This window comes from Sceloporus occidentalis, unplaced genomic scaffold (assembly GCF_023333645.1).
Source record: "Sceloporus occidentalis isolate IW3139 unplaced genomic scaffold, rSceOcc1.0.p SCAF_117, whole genome shotgun sequence".
Lineage (NCBI taxonomy): Eukaryota > Metazoa > Chordata > Lepidosauria > Squamata > Phrynosomatidae > Sceloporus > Sceloporus occidentalis.
In genome coordinates, this window is record NW_028317097.1 from 2,490,845 (window position 1) to 2,514,371 (window position 23,527).

Sequence of the window (23,527 nt, forward strand, 5' to 3'; positions counted from 1 at the left end):
TTCCCTTGTGCAGAGGAAGTTTACCTTGGGTTTCAGTTCTCGACTGCCGTTGCTGGAAGTTAAGACTGATATGTTGATGGATATTATTCCTCTGTGATGGCACAAGTCAGCTAAAATTTGCGATGCACCCACGCGGGACACACCATAGGACAGACTTTTGAGCGACTGTCTGTTCTTGGTTGAGGTGTTCTCAAACTTTTTTGTGTGTAGATACATAATGTGTCCCTGTAACATTTGTCTAATGTGTATAATCTCCTGATATATTAACATGATTTGGCTGTAGTTTGACAGCACACATTGGGCATCCCTGGTAAAAATTATACTAACACTATTTGTTTGTTTTGGGTTTGTTTGCAAAGATGCCAATCAAGTGGATGGCCTTGGAATGTATACATTATAGAAAGTTCACCCACCAGAGCGATGTCTGGAGCTACGGTAAGTACCAAATTCAGTTTATGTTTTACGCTAGTCATGATTGAATATTAATAGTATTATTGAAAATAGGCATTTATCACAAAAATAAAGTGGCTTTTTATTAATATTTGTTTAGTTAAAGTAATTTTTATTGGCTTATTTTTTTCCTCTTTTAAATATACGGTATCACTTTATCTCAGTTGGAAATGGTGTAGTTTAATTATGTAATTATTTGTGTTATATGTACTTTTCATGAAATAAATAATTATAGTGAAGAAAGATGTCATGTATAATGTTGCTAGACAAGAAGCAGCACAATGTGATGTCTTTTGTCTCTCTTAAGAGTCAAAGTACTTCTAGTGTTTTCTATGTGAAATTCCTTTGGTGGGTGACATTAACCTTCTGATGTCAGGCTGGTATATAATATATCCTATTGAGAAATTGAAGTTATGCCCTCCCATTGTCTGATGAAATTACAAGTTGTCCACCCACTAAGCCTCTCTTAAGACAAGGAATACCCTGAATTTTTCAAACAACCGTACAAATGACCCGATATGCTAATAATAAGCTTGCTGTATGAGCGCGATGATTTATTAATGCATGTTCATTTCACTTTGCCTTTCAGTGAAATTCAATGGCCAATTATTTTTTGGTGCATTAAATGGAAATTATCGCCAAATCATTATAATTTCAGTGTCGGAATCTGGATTTGTCTAGGTTTAAAACAATTGCACGGTATCTGCTTTTTCCAGTGGTACTACTTGTTTCTGGTATATTACCCACTCAATGGTATCACCAAAACAATTACATTTTTTTTTTCATTTGGGAATAACATGGAATAACAGCTGAAGTAACAAAGAGACTTGTTCCCAGTTAGTACTGAATTTATTTAAATGACACATTTTTTTACGATTAGAATTCCACTTCAAATAAACAAACCCTTCCTTTTTCAGGTGCGATAATTGAATGTGCATTTTTAATAAGACAATTAATAAAGAAATGCTTTGCATGCAAAAGTAAAGTTTGCCACTGTGCAGAGAAATAGAGGAATTATATGTAGAGGGACATTTGTGTGTACAAAGCAAACAAAGTTATGTTTTACATAATTTTCCCTTTTAATATTTCAGAGTTTGTTCAGCTGGAGTCTCAGACCTTGCAACTTGCTTTCATGGTCCCCATCATGAGTTTAACAGAGGTTGTTTGTTTTTGTTTTATAGGGGTCACTATATGGGAGCTGATGACCTTCGGAGGAAAGCCTTATGATGGTATTCCTACTCGGGAAATCCCTGACCTTCTGGAGAAAGGAGAAAGGCTTCCTCAACCTCCCGTCTGCACCATTGACGTATACATGGTTATGGTGAAGTGTAAGTCATTTATCAGCCCATTAAACATTTTTATGGGTCAACTGAGAGCTTCTTTTATTCTCTGAACACAAAACAGCATGGTATTATATATGGCATGGCTGTCCAATTCAGTCCTCTTGGACCATTAATCTGCAATTAACATTGTGCATCACTAAGCAATATGCTAACCCATGGATACAAGACTAGTAATGAATCATAGGTAAATAATATTCAGTCATATGGACCTGTGTTCATATGTTCGACTGCCAGCCATGTTGTAATCTATAAAAAAAGAAAACATACTATGAACATGTTAGATTGCGTTTATTCAATAACAGAATTTACATTAGTGCAAGGTAAATTGCGACCCACCGTGGACCCCAAACACCAGCAGCTTAACCAAGTATATACATTGATTGCATTGGTATACTGTGAGTAACAAAACAGTGTTAAATAGTTAATGGTGCAAAATTCAAAGTAGCAAAAGTACTTATGACATATAGTGAAAGCATTTAAAAGTTCCAGGGTTGCAAACACAGTGGCATGGCTGCAGGAATACCTGTTGATTTCCAATTTCTGTCCCAGAATATTGCCTTGAAGGGAAGCTTTAATTTCATGCTCTATGTTCTTCTGTGTTTCTCACTATGTCCATCATGCTCACTTGGATGCTCTTGACATAATGAACTATGTCATTTTAACCATAGTCTCCATGAACCCTTTGCAATGACGCAATATTAGTCACGTGTTAAATGGGTTTGTGGCATTAGAGAGGGATATTATCTTCAATCCAGTTTACAGAAAAGTGATGGGTTCAAAGCCATTAGCTGTTAAGGACAAGTCAATATGAACAAAGCATAATGGTATCTAGGGTATGACAGAGCCTTTTTATGAAATAGGCATACATTTATCATAGACCATATTATATACTATAGCCTTATTCATTAACTAGGCACCAAAAGTCCCTAGAGGCCCTGGTTTTATTTCCATTGAAATAGAATGGGGTAACTAAAAAACAAATACTAATTCTAAGTATTATTGATAAAGGCAGTCCCTTGTCTTTTTTCAGAATATCCCAAAGCATATATATTAATAAAGCAAGATGGAAAAAGGAGCCTTTATATTAGCGTAACGTAGTGAACTTTCAAACATAATCAAGAGCTTATGAGACAATAACATATTTATTTTCTATTTGTTGTCAGTGGATTTTTACCATTCTGCCTTTGTTTGGCTGAGCAGATTAAAAATAATAATAATAATAATAATTTCAACATCTCATTTTCTAGTAGACTGGGTAAAAATGAATGGAAATACCTACACAATAGGAGGTATCAAAATCTCCACCGGTGAAGTCAGTAGGATGTTTCTTATACCTTAGTAATATGGTGTCCTGGTGAATTATTATGGGAGCACTAGCAAAGGTAAAGTGTAATACACACAGCGTAAAAACTTGTGATTACTAGATGTACCTGTTGCCTAAATTAGTGCATGTTGGTTAATTATTAATGGGTTTCACTGTGAGTGGGCTAGTACAGCGGTAAGATGGAACCTTGGCAATATTGTGGAAATCCCAAGGCCTGTACTCAGAAGTAAAAAAAAAATCCAAGAATAAGTTACAATAAAGAGTATTAATATATCTGAAACCCACCTCTATCTGTAATGTTCACTGCTTGTGCTTTACCAGCCACATATAAATGCATATATTAGGGAGGCAGTATATGTGTATAAATTGCAATTATGCATCACAGAGTCACTTAAAGTGTGCCTCTCCAGCCCATTCTTCTCATTACAAGCAAAATCTCCCTGGAGCTCCTAGCTTCATTTAAGTGTGATTAACTGCCCCCTCCCTGTGAGAGCTCCCTTTTCCCTCGCTGTTTTATTCTGAAAGGCCACTGCGTAATACCACACATAAACCCGTGACAGCGAGTGAGCTGCTTATTAATAAGAGACTCTGGGCCTACTGTATGTTCACGGCATGAATACTGAGTCTTGTAATGCCCCCTGCTGACAAAGAAATCCCACCAAACTGTGCATATATACTATTGTTTATGTACGAATGGGCACGCATGACCAAAACGTGGCCCGAAAAATGATTTTGTTGCCAGAGAGCTTATAGAATGTGACTTGTTGATAGAACCTCGTCCAGCAGCAAAATTGTGTAAAGAACTGCTACAGACAGATCACTGTGTGGCCTCCATTTGTGACTCACATTACATTATAACCGTATTAGAGAATGTTCTATTTATAATAACCATATATGCATTTAACCAGCTTTCTATCTGGGTCCAAAGGTTAGCCCGAAAGCCTAACTACTCTATACTGTAATCCAATAATAGACTGCCCCAATTCACTAAATTGGGAGTTTATAAGGGGTGTCGAACATTTTATTATAAAAGGCTCGGGTCTTAATGAGCTGGCCCTGGATTATGAATGTGGGACTTGTTCCTGGCAGCCATCTTGCATGCTTAACTATAAATTATTTAGGGCCCGCTAGGCCTTTCATGCGGGAGAAGCTTGTCTTGTTTGGCTCTTCATAATTCATTGTGGAGTTGGCGAGATGACATGTTCAGCTCACCTGCAAACGCATGGTTTGGTGAAAATACTTCTGAGGACTGATGTACATTCATTACCAGAAGCCACCGACAACAACAGTGGGAACTGTATTAGCCATTTCTTCCCATGATATATGTTGCATGTTGTTTCTGACCAGCATGTGTAAAGTGCTATCCCCTGTAGGGATGTATAGCCCGAGTAACTGATTTCCTTCTGTAAGTTTATACATCCCCTGCACTGCAAGGGGTAGCACTTTGTAATAACGGGCCAGCAACATGTGAAATGAATATCCTTTCTGGAAAATAAATGACTGATGCCACTACCCTACTGGCAACCCAACACTTGTGGATTACAAGTGACTTTGTCTTCAGCCATTCAGGGGCAATGGTTCAGCATATGGTCCATGTTCCTGTTCCTAGTCTTACAAAATGGGCGTCCCTCCACAAAATGTGTATCAGACATAACTATCTTAGTCATTTTATTATAATTGCAGTCTCACTTAATAATTATAAAAATGATGGCATAGTTCTACTAAAACCACCATCCACATGTGTAGGGGTAGCTGTTGATATTTTTTTTCCTATAGCTCGGTTTTTACAAAGCAATAAGGTGCCACAGTATCAGTGTAATACTGTAGAAATACGGCATACTTATAACTAGAATAATGTGTGAATGGGTTAAATTTACGCGAGCCGGGCTGCAATACTTTAAAACGCCTAGTGCTTAATCTTTTCAGTGTAAGCACATAAAGGATATGCAACAGTAAACAGGCAGCTTGAGAAAGAGAGGGGAAGCCAAGAGATGATATATAATGGTTTTCTGCAATGCTTTGTTCTGGAGAGAGAAGTGTTTTTCACCTTGGCACAAATAACTAGCTTGCGTCTGCACTGCCAGAGGGAGCCAGTAACCCTCTAAAGAAATGCTGAACCCTCTTCCTGCTTTAAGGGATAACCTTGTGCCTTCCCGTGCCAAACGCAGAGCTATCTGATGTTAAAATAAAATGATAAACTTTGGCTTACTTATTAGAGATGTATTTTTATTATTTTTATTACTTATTCTTATATATGTTGTAGGTTTGTGGGGGGGGTTTTGTGTTATGGAAGTATTTTTACTGTAGGGTGTTTGGAATCAATAACTCCAGAGTGGCTGAAAAAAGTGAAAACGCAGCTCGTATGGTATTAACCTGAATAATGATCTGCCTTTTCCCTAGAATTATTGATCATAAAAGGAATCTGTGAACTATAATCAATTTTTTTACTGTAAATCAGATTTTTAGATCTAAATGCATCAAGATTTAAGGGTACATGTCAGTAATCAGAGGTCAATACGGTATGTTAGACCCTTCAAGTGGCATTGTTTAAGATACCAGAAATGACCGAAAATAAGGTGTCCAGAGAATATGATTTCCATAATCAGATGCATGTCTCCCGCTGGCTTAGCATTTAAATAAGAAAATAAATTTAAGTTTGTTCTTGTGCTAAAATGAAACAAGACTTATTTTTGGGGGGTGTTACTTGTGGTACTTTACTATGACTAATTTACAAAAAGTATGTCTGTACCTCTTTCCTTCAAGGTTGGATGATTGATGCTGATAGTCGCCCAAAGTTTAAAGAGCTGGCTGCAGAGTTCTCCAGGATGGCAAGAGACCCTCAGAGATACCTAGTCATCCAGGTTTGTCATGGCCAAATTCTCACAAATGCTTGCAGGCTCTATAGATTGCTTATAGAGTATGTTGGGGCTGTTCATTAACAGACACGCTTCCACTTCTTGGTTACGGTAACAATCACATAGGGTGTGAATTGCAAAGGGTGGAGGTGATCAAAGTTGAGGAGATCACAGGCAGATTAGGCTTAATGCTAGGCAGAGTGAACTAAGCATGGATAGAAAATGTTGATTTAGCTTAAGAAACTATATATCCCTAGCACTGAAGCATAATACCCCATAAGGATAAGACAAGTATGAAAAATGTCGCCTTTCATGGGAATATCACATTATAGCTTAATACTCTACTATCAAACTGGGCCATCGTATACCTAGAGGTCCTGGTCTTACTCCAAGGAGAAGATATCTTTCGTTTGATGTTAGAAACGTTTGCAATAGGCAGATTCATGGAGCATCTATGTTTTATTCCTGCAGGAGAGTTGAATTCCCTTCTTATTGTGATACTCTGGTTATTTTGTGTCTAGTCTGACCAACTCTGTCAGTGGTAACTTGATTGTTTCCATTGTCCCTCTTTACTCTGAGTGTCTCCTACTGTGCTCCATGTGATAAAAATATCTATAAAATCATAAACATTTAACTGCTTCTCACAGGTTATAAGAAATGAAAAAAAACATTAGCTTGCTACTGAGTTCTTGTAGGTGGCAGGCCTAATAGTGTGAATTTGTTGAAGTGCTAAGCAAGTAACAAACACTGTTTTAATTACATTTAATTTTCCGAGTGTATTTAAGTTTTTTTTTCATGACCTTGTAATTATTTTTAATAATTTTCTGGAGGGGGGGGGAAGTGGGGACATTTGCTTCTGCTAGGCTGAAATCAACCAAATGTCGGTGTAAACTAACCTGGGCTGGATTGTAATGAAGTCCTAAACTCTGATGCTTTGAGCTGTTTAAAGTCTAAAAGTGAAACTCTCTGGCTGCTTCTTTTTTAAAACAATGTCAAACTGTAACAGTCCAAAAAATCGACGCACGGAATCACTAGACCTTGTCAACCGCTGTCCAGAAATTGATTTTGTTTGTGCTGGAGATAGAGCAAAGGAGAGATAAAATAGAAGAAAAGCGGTAATGTGGGTAGCCGCATCTGATGCATAGCTTTTTCTCATTCGCTCAATGTGTCCATGGAATAAATCAAATTATGCAGCTTTGGAAAGGCTGTCTTGAGATATATTCCTGTGGCTACTTAATGCTGCTCCATGGTGCATTGTGATGGACTTGAATTACCTTTTTATTGTTGAATTGAAAGATTTTACTTATATTAGTAGTTTTTTTTCCAGAACTTTTCTCAAAATTTGTTCCATGTATACGCAAAGAAAAAAAACAAACCTTTATGTGCCCAGATGAAAGCATATCTATCATGTTAGATGCCATTTTAGTATTATATGCTTAAAGCAGGATGCCAATATCCACACTGTATTGGCGTGCGGTTCAAAGAGCACTGTAGAGATGTCCTTCCCTGCTTTTACAACACTGTACATACGCCATTCTCACATTTTGCATCTTTATTTAGGGAGATGATCGAATGAAACTTCCCAGCCCGAGTGACAGTAAGTTCTTCCAAAACCTTCTAGATGAAGAAGATCTAGAAGATATGATGGACGCTGAGGAGTATCTTGTCCCTCAGGCCTTCAACATTCCACCACCCATATACACTTCTAGGACACGAATTGACTCCAATAGGGTGAGTGCTTATATTGTAAAGTTGTAATTACAGATTCCAATATGACATCAGGGAACATAGGGGAATGTGTTAGAACCATACATATGAAATCATTCTGTTTAGAATTTGAAGAATTCAAAGCATTTTGCTTACCTCTATCAAATCCATGGTGTATATTTGTGAATGAGCTGCTTTGCAGAACTCTTACTCTTTTACCCTTTAAACGCCTTATTTTTCCCTTAAACCTCTTACCAGCTCAGGCTAAGGTGAAATTTGTATGCTATCATTTATATCATCTGGGCTTAACTAGTAGTTAAAAATATAATATAAAGAGGAAAACTCTGTCATGTCACTTACAAACATAATCCCAACCAATTAAAGTTCTCCATTCATATCATGTATGTACATATATATATATATATATTCTTATTAAAATTATAAACCCATTTCACTTGGGTGCAATTCAACTATTGAACGTTTCCATACAGAAGAAAAAAATATAGTTAAGAAACATGATTGTACCTGGATGTATTTTTCCTGATGTGTACAAGCTTCACATACTTCAGTACATGGTAACAAAACCGTTTTGTCATTATTGCTGTTTTTTTGTTACTTACTTAGTACTTGGAGCCATGTGTGTATCTAGAAAAGCAGACCAATGTGGCAAAGCCAAAAATCTGTAAAGATGTAATCAGTTTCAAAAGCCTAATTGCCCTCCCCACCATCAGCTTCTTGTTTGCTAAATCCTTTTGATTGAGTCCATTGCATATGGAAGGCATCTGAGTAAAATCTTGACAAGGAAGTAATAAACAGTAGGGTTTTGGAGAATAAATCATTGCTCACGGATTAGAGGAAAATACTTTATTCCCAAGTATTATTATTATTATTATTAAATCCTGAATGTTTGTAACTGCTGCCCTGTGCAGCAGTAGGGACAGAGAGGAGGATTCAGCTCTGCGTTTGTGAGGCTTCCTGCATGGATAGACTCGCTTCAAATTCCTGTTCCTCATCAGCTCCATTCAGAAGTCCAAAAAGACCAGACAAGTAGTCCAATTACAGATGGCAACACCATGAAGCGTTAAAGAAGAGCAGGAAAGAGAAGAAAATTATCATCAGCTTGCTATTCAGCTTTAGGAAGTGAAAGGATTCTTGGTTTTTCAGCATGTTGTATTCAATGACTGCACTAAAAAGGAACCCTTTCCCCCTATAAATGATACTCTTTGAGAGTCACAGAATGTGCCTTGATTGCAGCTTTGTGACAGAGGCTGAAGAATGCTCGTGAGACAGAACAAACCCAAAAACCTCTCATCTGTCCCCCTCCTCTACTCTTTCACACTGTTTATTTTTCTTGTTTCTGTGTTTGTGACATTTTTGTAATGTGTGTTTGGAGGTCAGGTTTTGTGACGGGAGATTGTGCAGCTGCCAGGTTGAGGAAAATCTAAGAGTAACTCATCTTCCCATCATTATACACATGAGCTGATGCATCATTCCTATACACATTGGAAGTTAAACATGAATATATGCCGGGGTATGGCTCCGGCTGTTCTTCACTCTATGGAGAAAGGACTGTGTTTAATAATCTTTGTGATTAGTGCTTAACTGAACTTTATCATAGAAAACGGCTTTAGTGATTTGGTTGGGCCATGTTTCACAGAGGTAAAGCCAATATCAGTTAGTGTAATTCCAACAAAGATCTCACTACTATGTTACCGGTTAAATCAGTGGCCACAATGTAGGATTTCTTTAATTCACATGCAATTGAATAACTAGCCTTGTGTATTCCTGGGAAATATGACAATGTGTTTTGCTAATATCCCTTTGAAGCTGTGCTTTATAACCATTAACATAAAGTAAGCAGCTCTGTTTTTCAGGACGACGGGTGGATGTTTAGTTCAGAGAGCTCCCATTGATGAGAATAGATTTTTGAGTCATATGTTGGTTGTCTGATGCCACAATCGGATTTTCTTATTGCCTTGCACACACAATGCAGTCAGCTTCACGGTCTATTTTAGAAATAGCCACACATAGATGACTAAGCTTTTCCTGCAATTAGCAAATGTCAAGTTAGGAATGGAATACAAACAGTAATCACCGTCAAAGTAAATCCACAAGATGGTGATGGCTAAATGACATGTGACAATAGACACATATTTTTTTATTTGGTAGTACCATAGATGACATAATAATAGATTTTGACATAAGTGGACAGTTTATTTGAACTATGCATAAACAAATGCACCAATTTTTTCCCCCTTTTTGGTTTTCATGGAGATTCTTATGTTTTTATGTTTATGTTAACACCCACACATACATTATATTTCTTATAAAGTGTTTTCATTAGGTTATAGTTTCTCCTATGTTGTTGAGTAGAAGCCCAAGGTACACATGTTTTAACCAAAATGGCTTTTTGTATTTGTTTATGTCTTTTGTATGGAGATCATTCTGCCCCTTGTGCCTAAAATCATGTGGCTACTCAGCCATGCGCACAAAACTCGAAGATCTGAGAAAATATCAAATTCCTAAATTTTTAAAGGTCGTCATAAAAAGCAAACATCCAGCCTTGAGCATTATACTTGTGTTGTTATTTACAATGAGATGAGAAAATGTGTTTTTTTTTTCTTCTTATAAAGCCATGGATTTCGGCATCAACATTGCCTCTTGGGCTTTTAATAGTCAGGTGCAATGGGAAGATTCTTGGGATAAAGGCCTGTTTTGTTTCTCGATAAGCCCTTCACTGGGATTTAATGATGGTGGTAGGAGGGCATAAGTATGTCTAAGCAAATAGGTGTACATAGCGCAGGCACACTAAAATGTTCAAGTAAACTAAATCTAATTTAATATACAAATCTCTTAATAAGATGAACACGTGTCATTGTCCCAGCTCATAAGCAACAAGAATATCACAAATTGACTACCCATGGTCACTGTCGTAGAACAAATCCAATGAAGCAGGAATGGATAAGTGAGGAAACTGAATCCAGCTACCCTCATCAATCCCAAAAGTGATGAATATGGAAACACATAGTTGGGGTTCTTTTCAGAAGAAAGGCCATTGGATCAAAACAGGGATCAGCACTGTTCAAACCTATATTTGCAGATCTTTTAGATTCATAGTGGCGTGCTTACTGCTCTCCAGTTTGGCATGGTCTCATCAAATAATCTACAATTCTGGATAAATAGCATAGAGAGGGGGTTTATTCACTAAACCATGATGTGGTAGTAGAGATGGCAGGACAGTTGTAGTTTCAACTTAATGAATTAATTAAGTGTCATATAGATAATTTCTTATTGTTTCTCCTGCAAGAAGGGCTGAACTGGCCCAGCATAACACATGGCTCAGGGGATTTCACTGCTTTTATTATGTAGCATGTGCACCAGCTGTCATAATGGGTAGTCAGTTTGATGAGTTGAGACTACAAACTCTGCTGTCATTTCCCACCCCAAATTATGAATTGCTTGAACAAAATGCCATATAATAGAAACATTAATGCAATAATAAGATTTTCCAAAATGAAGAAGACATGATTACAAAGAGAAACTCCAGCACCACACATTGTATCTCTTATCTTCTGCTAGCTAACAACAAATCCAATACCTGTACTGTCTTTGTGCTTTATAAACTTGAAATTTTTGTGATGCAGAAAAATGATTTCCGTGAGTAGTATTTTAAATGACATCATATCAATGGACTTAATTTGCAACTTTATATATATATACTGAATACTGATCAAGACATGATGTGGCTTTAATGGCTCCATTAGTAAAAAGAAGCCACCTGCATGGTTCACATGGGCACAGAGGCAGTACGTTCTCATGAGCCATTACGCTTATCCATGTCACTTACAAGAATTGTCAGCAAATACGTCATAATATACATGTTTAAATCCATGATATGACTTTCCTACAAGTCATATTGATCTATGAACCGCTTGCATTGTGTGGCAAAAAGCTTTAATGGAAGCATTAAAAGGAATGCAAAATACCCTTCAGTGATAGCAATAAATTAGATTTGAATGGAACTTTGCTTAGTATTCTTAGTTCTTAATGTCACGCCAAGGAAAATGTCTATTACTGTCATGTTTGCTCTGGGCCGAGTTGATACAGGTTCGGTAGGTTACTGGCTTCAAACCTTGTCAGCTGAGGCAATCAAGACATGACTGGAACCAGTCAGAGACAGATGAATAATTGAAGTAAGAGTGTGTGTGTTACATTCATTCACAAAGAGAAACCCTACAGAATGACAAATAGCAGAAGAATTTTCTGTGCAACCCATTATACACATAGGTATGAGTAGCCATTGTGTTTCTTATGCATATGTCACATGTGAGCTTGTGTTAAATGTGCCTTTTTAATCATTATCATGGGGAGATGTATTTAAGGTATCTCTTATGTTATCACATAGACTGATAACAACAACCAGAAGTAAAGAGATTTCACCCCTCTCTTTAAACATATTTCAGTTGCATTTCTTATTCACCATTCATCAACCAATGAACAGACATTTCGTATAAGCATCATAAGAAATCCACTGAACTATATGTTAAGTTTCTTGCGACTCGAGTGAATATATACAATTATTTCTTCCTAGAATATTATATTCATAGTGTCTTTTTTAGCTTTTTAGTCTTTTTTTTAACATTTTCACCATTCCAAAAATTGACCCGCACTAATACTCTGATTTATGTCATATGACATCCATAAAAAAACGCAGTCATACACAATGTAGTAATTAGGATCTTATTAGAAATATGTTCACATAAAGCATATAAACATCCACATTATCTGCTTGAGAACCAGTATGGTGTTCAATAAATGTGAGCAAAAGATTGGACCACTTAAAAGTATCATAGACCAGTGGTCCCCAGCACGGTTCACAGATTTAGCACCTGTTATGTACTAAACCAACAAGGAGATTCATAAAACTTGGAACACTGGTAAGCTTTGAGGGTTAGATTAAGAACCACTCATACGGATACACTGCGTTGAATTTTGTGGATCTTGATTTCAATGCAGTATCTAAACTGGAAATGATGTCACACTGATGTCACTTCCTTTCCTCTGCAACTTTACCGTTAGATGTGCCTTATTCTGGAATTTGTCAGAAATTCTTAATTTGAATTATTAATCATATGTTAGTAAAAAATATAAAATAATTACAATCAATTGTAAACAACAATTTTGTTGAGTTAGAATAAATATGAAAAGGCTGCCAAGAATTGTCCCATAACATAAAATTACAATGATTTTTAAGTGTAGACTAAAAAAATATTTTTTTAGTTTTTTTTTTATATTACAATACTCTATTTTGTTTCAACACCACAAAACAATCATTCAGATGCTCTTATACATTGCATTGGATTGAATAATACTTACTGTCACATAGACTGCATGACATTAGGCGTTTGCGTCACTATGGTGCATGCTGTTTTTTTTATTAGCTCATGCAGCTCGTGGATTCTTATCATTCTTATTCCCATCATTCCATTTTTCTTTCCTATCAGAGTGAAATTGGACACAGCCCTCCTCCTGCCTACACCCCTATGTCAGGAGTAAGTATTGCACCCAGCCTTCAATCTGCTTGTCGTCTGATGCCTTATTCTGACTTGCTCTTAGATGTTACAATGGGTTCCTTCTTGAGCTCTTTACATGATCTTATCCCCTTGGCCCCACATTAATGAAATAGAATGGGCCTAAGTTCTTAATAGCAAAATTGTCCCAGTCAATATTAACACATTCCATTTTTTAAAAACATGGACGGAATGTGTGTCTTGCTCCCCCATATCCATGACCTTTCCCTCCTTTGGTACATCATTTTCTTAACAGTTCTTCACCAACCTTCTTTCCCTTCCATTGATTCTTTGGTACCCTCTTGTGTCCAAATGACAGTTTCTAATCATGCAACTCATCCTTCGCAATCATATTTCTCCATCCAGCTCCCAGATTCTGTAGCTAGGTAGTAAAAATTGTCTATACATAAACTTATTGACCCTTAGGTACGTAGTAATAAAAACCTAATCAAGCCCTGACTTAGTGGAGAATAAAACACAGGCACGGGCATGTTGAGTGTAGCATCAGTTTTGTGTATAACTGGTAGATGTGTTATACCCTGTATGAACTCATAGTCTTGTGTTAAAATATTGTGATACTAAGTGGCACATTAGCAAAAGTGAAACTTGTGGTCAACTTGCTAACATAGGAGAAATCAATCAAAATGCTATCTATTGTTTTCTACAGTGATCGCTCGGAATCTAACCATTTCCTAAAATTATGTTGCTTTTTCAATAATAAATGTGGTCCAGTATGGAAAAATAAACAAAGTAAAAAGACACAGAGAAGTCATTGCATACAGATCACCAACAAAATCTATGTAGAAATGTGTCTTCAAGCACTTTAAGTAAAGTAAATACCTATTTAAAGTAAGGTGAAGGGTGGAAAAAATATTAACCCTCTTGGAGGGAAAAGATAGGTTTCAAGAGAATTGGATAGTCCATTTTTTTGATAACATGTTTCCTATTATATCATGGATGTCTTGGTAAGCAGAGCAAATCACATTAACCACCAGCCTGTTCATTATGAGTAGAGACAGGAGAGAGACACTCAGGAAGATCATTAATATGGGGTGTCCAGCACCGTAACAGAAGGGACAGTGAATAAGGAGACAGCACAGTAATTGAATCAATCAGTCATTTGCTTTGTGATGCTGGGCCCAGGCTGTAGGTCAGCAAGTCATCAAAAACTGTGGCAAATTCACTAATTACTGCTCTACAGGACAAAGCTGTTATCCCATAACACTATATAAACCATTATAAACAGAAATAAAATACGCTATTTTCTCTCATTTATTCTTGAAGTTAGTGTTGGTGTCACTTTTGAACATAGGAGAAGAAACACATGTACCCGCAATATATTAGACTAACACAGTATGTCACTTTCATCACCTGAACTTGTCCATCCCATTGGAATTGTACACCAAGGAAGCAGAATCACATTCTGCTAGGGGTACTGAATAAGATGCCAGGATTTAAGGGTATAAATAGGTAAAGCAAAGACAGAAGAACCCACATATATTGGCTGGTACAGCCATGATTTAGTAGGAACACTCAAAATCATGTCCTATTAGTAACACACGAGGTATGGGATTGCCCACCACAGCCTGATATGCGCTATATAATGAAGTATGTAAGCATAGTATGGGTTAGACTATTAGACTATTTCAGAAATAAAATGATGATTTGATTCCGGCAGATTAACAGATTCACCACCAACTTGCATCTAGATTGATAGACTCAACAAGAGATTAACAATATCCAACTCAACAACAACCAACAGCAACTAGATGGTTTTGTGAATGAATGAGTGTTGTTTGAGTTGTTTTTATGCTTTTTGATTTATGATTGTTTTAGGGTTAATTGTATGAGGAATGGAGGTGGGGTACTCCTCCCTTTGTAATCTGATTGGTTGTTGTGGTTTTAAAACACATTTTTAGATAATGCATCTTTCATGCAGATCAATAAGGTAAAAATGAATATTATTATTATTATTGATTTTAAAAGGTAGATTTCTATGCCTAGTAGGCTATGTCTCTTTATTTGTGCACAACAATAGATGGCAGATAAAATAGACAATACCATAAATATCTTTTTTAACCTATAGCCAAACAGCAAATTGTAACTGTATGTCTTTAAATGTGATGATTGTAGACAGTAAGTGTTACAGATGTTCTGTAATTAGTTCCACCTCGATAGATCTACCAGTATGAAGTGTGCCACAGGCTGTTCCAGCCAAGCATTGTGTACATGGTGAACATTATTAACCAGACATAGGTTTGACGTACAAATAAAGCAAAACGTGTCATTTACTTGTCATGTCACATAGGTAGTGTAAAACGAGACTCATAAATAGGCTCACGTCTGTTGAACATGTCCTGCTTGCAGAGAGGAATTTCTTTTATAAACAAATATGGAGGTTACAAAAATAGCCTCACATTTTCCTATCGTAAAGGCTGGCACAAGATTATTCTAAAAAAGATGGTTTGTATTTGTTGAGGAGGGTTATGTATCTGAAACGCTTTTAAACAGCCATGATTATAGGACTCCATGGATCTAAGCCTCATGGAAGTAAAAGGGGATATAAGTAACTATGAAAGAGATTTTACTTGAATGTATTATCTTTAACTCAAACTTGTGATAAGATGTACTGTGTTCCTAGGTTTAAGCATAATTATTCTTTGTATTGGTTATCTCAAAGCTGTCCATTTCTTTACTTTGCATAAGAATATGTCTTCCATTTTTAACAAGCTAAGTAGATGTTCCACTTGTACCATGTGTACCCAGCCAGTCAGCGTACCAGCCAAACAGTATTGTATCTTACCATGACTGTTTTCATATGTTATCTAGTATGCCGCAAGACTGACATTATTTTAAGTGGTCTGATTGTGTGTCAGGAAATTGAAGGTTTACCTTTGATACTTTATTCTTTCCACAAAATTGTTACTTGTTTAACGTATATATAACAAACACAAACACATACAAAAATGATGCTTTGAAACACTTTTCCAAAGCACAGTCTGAACCATCCATATATCACTGCACTTACCTTTCATAATGCTCATAGCTAACTGTAACATCACGGAGGACCACCGGTTCCTTGACACCACCACCAGTTCATACCTTTTATTAAACGGATTAAAAAAAAATATGTAGAGTCGTGTCAGCTTTTGGGGTCTCAGAGGTTTCATCTTTAGGAATAAATGACACCACTTTTTCTATGCTGTCCCAATAATAAATCAATGCGGCTACGGTATATTATATTTATTATTTGGACACTGTTTGGGAAGTCCATTGTGTCCAGCAGTCCATGGAATAGACATTATGTGTCTTTAAAAGGTAAAAGAACAGAGCAAAATATGTATTGCAATTGCATGTCAATACATTCAATCTGTAATCAGCAGCCTGATTTGCTTTAAATGTCTCCTCCTTATCTAAATGTTGTGCCGGCGTATAAAATGGGAATGTTTATATAAAAAATAACTATGATTGTATGATTGGCTACAGAATTTATCTTGTCGCACTGCTTCTGTATCTTCCACAGAATCAATTTATGTACCGTGATGGGGGTTATACTACACAAGAATCAATGACTCTGCCATATAGACCAACTGCTTGCGCAATACCAGAGGTACCCTCGGTCCAGGGGGCAGCTGCAGAGGCCTTTGAAGAGATATGCTGTAATGGTACACTCCGCAAACAAGTGCCAGTGCGAACACCAGAAGACAGTCTGCAGAGATACAGTGCTGATCCCACAGCATTTGTTTCGGAACGCAGTCTTCGAGGAGGTGTGGGTGAAGATGGCTACATGACTCCCATGAAGGAGAAACCTAAGACAGGTTGGTCCTCCTCCACTTTTATAGGTTATTACTGCAGTATATTTTAGCAAATCCATACTGTATAGAATAACCTTTATGCATTTTTTCTCACCAGTGATTTTGCATTTATGCAAAAGAAAGGCTCACGACACATACATGCTTGTGCTTATACTCTCATATAGATACGTTCTCTTGTTATGAGGCTCATACATTCCTATACAGCAGTATAGGTATGTTGGGTTCTTGTGCTCCTAAGGGATGAGATAAATATTGTTACTTTCCAGAACTGATGACTGTGTTTTCTTCCAGATTACTTGAACCCTGTAGAGGAAAACCCTTTTGTCACCAGAAAGAAAAATGGGGACCTTCAAGCCCTGGATAATCCAGATTATCACAATGGACCCAGCGGGCAGCCAAAATCAGAGGATGAATATGTGAATGAACATCTGTACCTGAACTCGTTTGCCAAGACTAAGGAAAATGCAGAATATCTAAAAAATAATGGACTCACTGTGCCAGACAAAGCCAAGAAAGCATTTGACAACCCAGAGTACTGGAATCATAGCCTTCCTCCCAGGAGCACCATCCAGCATCCGGATTACCTACATGAGTACAGCACAAAATATTTTTATAAGCAAAATGGACGTATCAGGCCAGTAGTGGCAGAAAACCCAGAATATCTTACAGAGTTCACTCTGAAACCAGGCACCGTCCTACCACCCCCTCCGTACAGGCACCGGAACACTGTTGTGTAGGAACGTCAGTATTATGGGAATAGGGAGATCCCTTTAAAAATCTTGGATTCCTTGACCCCACCCACCCTTCGGACCACCTTCTTCAGGTGTGCTCCATGCCAGATCACTCCATCGGAAGGTGAAAGGATGCCCTAGGTTTTCTGTTATTTTTTCAAGGAGAGCAAAAATGAAGGAACCAGATGGGCATCTTGCTGTTTGTAGACTAGAGTAATGATTCCCTGTGGATCAAGATATCGTCAGAACCCATTGGAAAATGCATAATGGCAGTAAATTGTAGGAAAGGATTAACTCACCTTTTAAACTACATGGGGTCATATCACCCAGTGTTTTTTCCAGCTCAAATCAGTATTTTAACGCAAAAAGACTTAAAATCAAAAGACATTTTATCCACCTGTTACTGAAAAAAATGTCTTCAGCTGCCCCTGCCATCATTAACATATACTTAATAATTATTTTTGGAGGTTTTTGCTAATGATTCTCCTTTTAACATCCAATGTTTTTTTTTTTGTTTTTTTTTATACAAAGTAGTACATTTATGTGATTTGTTTTGCAAGCATTGGCCATAAATTCAAAAACTGAAGAGTATCATTATGTGATATAATTACCATAACAAAAATCCAAAAATCAAAGAAACTGATTTGAACTGATGCATTGGAATAGAACTTATTAATATTAAAAGGTGAGTGCATCCTGGTATCTGTTTTCAAATCTCAAAGCAATGCTAAAGATACTAATGACCCCGGTACGCTGTGTGTTAACACAGCGTGGAACAAATACCTCTGACAACTCACTAAGATATCAAGGATACTAAATCACTTGTTCAAAAAAACACACATTTTAATGCAAAGCTATTTTCCCTTTGGTACATAAGAATAACCAGTACATTGATATGCTCTATTTTGATCAAGTTCAGCCAAGATTAACAAAAACCTAACACTGCTAGAACTGTTATCAGAGTAATAGTTGGCTGGCTTTGGAGAACGCTCCCCATTTACACCTTCAATGCTGTTGTGTTTTATACAGCGAGCCTGCAACATCTGCTCCACATTTAAAATACTGGGTAGTATCTCACAACCAACAATACCCTGCAGAAAACAACCCATGCTCATTGGGACCCAAAAAAACATCATTGTTGTCACAGGTGTCAGCCATAGCTATCGTTGTTCAGACTCGATGATATGGGACAAAAACTGCTGGTGTAGTCAGATTATCAACAGGGAAAACCACAGATTCCAAAGGAGATATTAACGATGAATCACTTGACTGATGCACTCAAGCTGTGGGTCCAGATCGTGGGGTGTTCCACCAGAGAACTATAAGAAGACATAGACGCAGGGAATTGCAGACTTCTGCTTATAATGTCAGTTTTGCACTTAAGATGTACTTCAATTTGTCTTTGTTATAGACTTTATGCTGTTGTTTTGTTCTTTTTTTTTTGGATTTTGAATGAAGCAATATGGAAGAAACCAGCAGGATCAAATATATATGAGAGACTGTGGACACTCCAAAACAAGATGGATATTGCCTATAAAACAGGTCATGATAACAAGTTCTCTTGGGTATAAGCTATAGAATAATATGTAGCCACGAGGCTGAAAAGGTCACGTGCATGAATACAATGTTCCAATATAAATACTCAATTCCACTACAACATTAGCTTTCATAGAGGTTGTTCTTTGCATCCTCAGAACTATACATTCTAGCTAGTATACAACTGCCTATAAGCCAATGTTATGTGACCCTCATTTGTTGAAATTAATACTTTATCTTGGCCCAAAGTTCCCTAATATTTTTTCACATTTATAACTTTTCTGTTAGTTTATTAGTATCAATCAATGTGTCCGTTTTCAGTGGGCCCTATATTGCTTTATATGTTTTGTATCAGGTAATGTCAATCAGCTGTTAAAACACTGGCTGATTATTAATTAGATCAAATTTAATGACGGAGTTGAGGCCTACCGCATCAACAGTTTAATTTTGGAGAAGGCATTTGGTGAGTGCAGTATCTCTAATAAAAACTCTCAATTTCACGGGTTAGGTTAACGTCTTCTGACAAATATGTATCATGAATATGGAAGAATATATTATTTTTAAGAATTACAAAAAGTGTTTTTGCCCTCAATAATGCAATATTTCCAAAGCTTTTTTAGGGTCATATTCTGATTTAAAAAAAAAGCACAGACTTACTTTACTTTCCCCTCCCACCACTCCTTTTCATATTTTAATGTATCAACAATTTCCGTTTTGTAAATAGTGTAGATTATATGTTTTTTACCATAGTGTTGACTGATGAATCTTGGATGGGGCTCGGAATGATGACATGTCTGTATAAACAAATCCACAACAGTATTACAGATTAAGCAATGAACTTTTTCAATATATTGATAAGCTGATAAGCGTTAATAATGGCTATAAAAACATGGATGTATACAATGAAGTGGGATGCTGGAAAGCATAGATTTTGTTGTATGGAACCCCTTTCAATCACAGTAATGTAGCATATACAGGAGATGAATCTCTTTTTTTTTTTCTTTTTTTTTTTTTAATTCTCCGTTTATTGAGCAGTGTAAAATACAGAGACCATGAACAATATGCAGGTATAAAAGTAGATGGTAGCAGGTAACATATCAATCACAGATCCAAATGAGAATAAAACAGACCATCAAATAACATAAATGTCGCGGACGATACTGTTACATGAAGTCCAGGAGATGAAGCTCTTCAATTCACTTCACTTTATCTGGGTTACCCAAACACTCATGTTTCATACACAAATCTGTTATTTTCAGTCCAAAATGAGTGTGGCTATATCATTGTGATTTGCCATTCCTCATAGCCTCTTTGTAATCTCATTTGGAAAGATTGTAGTTGTCGATAAACACAGATTGTTAGTCCTTTACATCACTCTACAATTTTTGTACTTGCTCAGAAGACAAATTTTTCATGGAAAATCTCAGAATGTTCCCAGGAACAACATAAGGAAGGTCAAAAGAACATTACGTGATGCTAAAATAAAACATAGTTATGATATGGAAGACTGGATACATCCAGATACTGTATTGGCAACTGTGGTCTCCACCTTCATCTCTGTCAATGGAATACTTTGCATTAACACTGCCAGCTGCTTAACTCATTCATGAAGTGGAACTTCTAACTGATGGCCGAGGGTGATGGATTATACGGATGGTGGATTTTTTTGTTCTGAACTGTTGGACAGGATCTCCTCTCATAGATGATGTGGTGCTCAGGGTTTTATATCGATTATATACCCAAGAGAAATAGATAAACCTGGGAAATTGTTTTTGGAAGGAGAACATTGACCCCATCCAACAAAATGGATAAATGCTTGGTATATACATGTGACAGCACTGAGATTAAAAGGCCATTTATCTTCATTGTGGTTATGATGCCTACGAGGATATAAAACATTGAAAATCTCCTGCATCCTAATGATTACAATTTTAACAACGGAAGGCTCATTGTTCTGCAGATACAAGCTCTGCATGGGGTGGTGTAAAGATAAAATGTAGCATTAACTAGTACTGCTGTAAAATGGGTCGATTATTGTTAATCTGCAAACTACTCCAGCTCGTAATGGTTTAATCAGAGCAGCTGTGTAAAAAAGGCAGCTACATATGAATTGCATTACAAATGAGATACCCTTCAACGCAACATACTTTTACCAGTAAGAGTGGTATCAGCCTTACGGCTGTGTGATAGACCACCTCTGGTTTATCATGAGCTATAGACAGCTGGTCATTATTGCCTGTTAATTGGTGATTCTCATCTTCCAAAAACCATAAACTCAATCTAGGTTTCATTACTTTAATATGAAGGGGTTTTACAGAATCACTATGTTGTCTTTTATACCAGTAGATCCAGTTGGTATCAGGCTGAAGACGCCTTAGATCTTAGACCAGGTCTTAACTGTGGTCTACTGAATCAATTGTCTAAATTATTATACACTTAGTAACTTACCCCAGCAGTGTTGCTTTATCATTTTGGGAACCCATCCCCCCCCCTTATAGTCTATGTATAGCAGGCCTGAAAAACCTTACTTTGAATGCCGATTGGTTCCTAATTTTTATGGCCCAACATGTTCAGAAAAAAACATGTCCTTGTAGGAATTTGTTAAAGAATGGATTTAGATATATGTATTATTTTATTTGTAGACACTTTCAACATTACAACCACAAAAAACATTTTAAATAGTTTTCACCGTTAATATGGAGGTTAGTTTTAAATGCACCCGCTTGTCTATGCGCCCACTTGTCTATAAATAAGAATGCAACCTTTGTATAAGCAAGCATCCCATTAATAGCTTAACACACAGTAAATGTTTAGCGTTCCTTTTTTTTAAACCAAATTTGTCAACAGTATGAGAATGTTGATACTTGTGAAAGGATTCATTCACAAACCCTACCACATGAATTAATCCTTGGACTGCTGGCGGGAGAAACGCTTAATGGATTTTTAGGCTTTCAACATTTCTTTTCAACAAATACTTACAATACAGGCAGGTACTTTCAATCACAGCTTAATAAGAGTTACCATTTTAATATCACAGCTGTTACTGAAGTATATTTAAACCCCAGTAAAGGGTGCCCTTTATGTCCTTCATCTCAGCGAAGATACATGTTTTATATAGATTCACCCCTCCTCTGTAGAATTACTGGAGGGTTTGTATTCAGTAAATTGTTTCCAAGTTGTAGTAACAACATGTTACTGATTAATTATTCAGGATATAATGCCCTAGAGCATCTGCCAGACCAAGTAAGTAATTATTTTAGGTTGGAAATGTTTGATTCTGGTCGTTTTAGTGGTCAATATTAAGTCAGGCTCACATTGTAAATGACACAAAAAACACGGGGACTATTATCTGAAAATGAGCAAATTTATGTGTATCACATTTATATGATTTTTAGCTTTTTTCACCATGTAGTCTTTCATGGGATCATCCTCTCCACTCCCAATGAATCCTCTTTTCTACCATGAATGGAATACAGTAATTTCTGGCCCTGTCTCTGCCTTCATATCTAGCTGCCTTTCATACCGAAACAAACAAAAATCCGACTGTATGTTACTATGAAAATGTGAATAGTATTTTTATAGCTTGTCAGAGATTCAGCCAGTTAAATTTGTACATAAAGGTGGGCATTTTCTTCATTCACATGGCATCTTCTTTAGGGACGTAACTGCTCTTTTGGGTTGATTTGTATATATTTGCAAACAGCTGCTGTTTTTAAGTTTTGTTTTTTTCTCTGCTCACCGAGAGGTATCATTTTTTTTTACATTATTTGTGGTTAAGTTGCTGTGACACGCTTAATTCCTGCACTGGCTTTGAATATGCTTCGTGTGTATGTATGTCCTGCTTTCCTTTAGCTCAGAATTCCCCTTTGGTTCGCACATTCTACACTGAAGGACTGTTTAAGAATGTTCGCTCTTCCTCCGACAGAGTGTCTGCACATACACACCACCTTCTAATAGAGGAAGAGTCCTGAAAGTTCTGATAACTTCCTGATATAGTATTATTTCTTCAGTTCTAATTCTTTCTCTTGTAATTTTATGGGAGGGAGTTTGGATTAGTGATGTACCTGTTCTTGTGACTTTTGACCCATTGCTGATATATTGTTAGAGTGCATTTTACAGCAACCTCTGCTGCTCAATGATTTTATGCTTTGTTTTATGATTATTTTTTGTCTTATATTAAACGAGGAGTCCTTTCT

At 36.8% G+C, this 23,527-nt stretch overlaps 1 protein-coding gene across 1 annotated transcript in view; it reads left to right on the forward strand.

Annotated features, from left to right (window-relative positions):
- Positions 1 to 17,801, forward strand: part of LOC149282405 (receptor tyrosine-protein kinase erbB-4-like) — a 174,723-nt gene extending 156,922 nt beyond the window's left edge. The window contains exons 22-28 of the mRNA XM_089498277.1: positions 360 to 435; positions 1,632 to 1,778; positions 5,881 to 5,978; positions 7,533 to 7,703; positions 13,184 to 13,231; positions 16,773 to 17,067; positions 17,356 to 17,801. Of these exons, the coding sequence (XP_089354403.1) occupies positions 360 to 435; positions 1,632 to 1,778; positions 5,881 to 5,978; positions 7,533 to 7,703; positions 13,184 to 13,231; positions 16,773 to 17,067; positions 17,356 to 17,801 (1,281 nt within the window). The remainder of the gene's footprint in view (positions 1 to 359; positions 436 to 1,631; positions 1,779 to 5,880; positions 5,979 to 7,532; positions 7,704 to 13,183; positions 13,232 to 16,772; positions 17,068 to 17,355) is intronic.
- Positions 17,802 to 23,527: the final 5,726 nt, after the last annotated feature.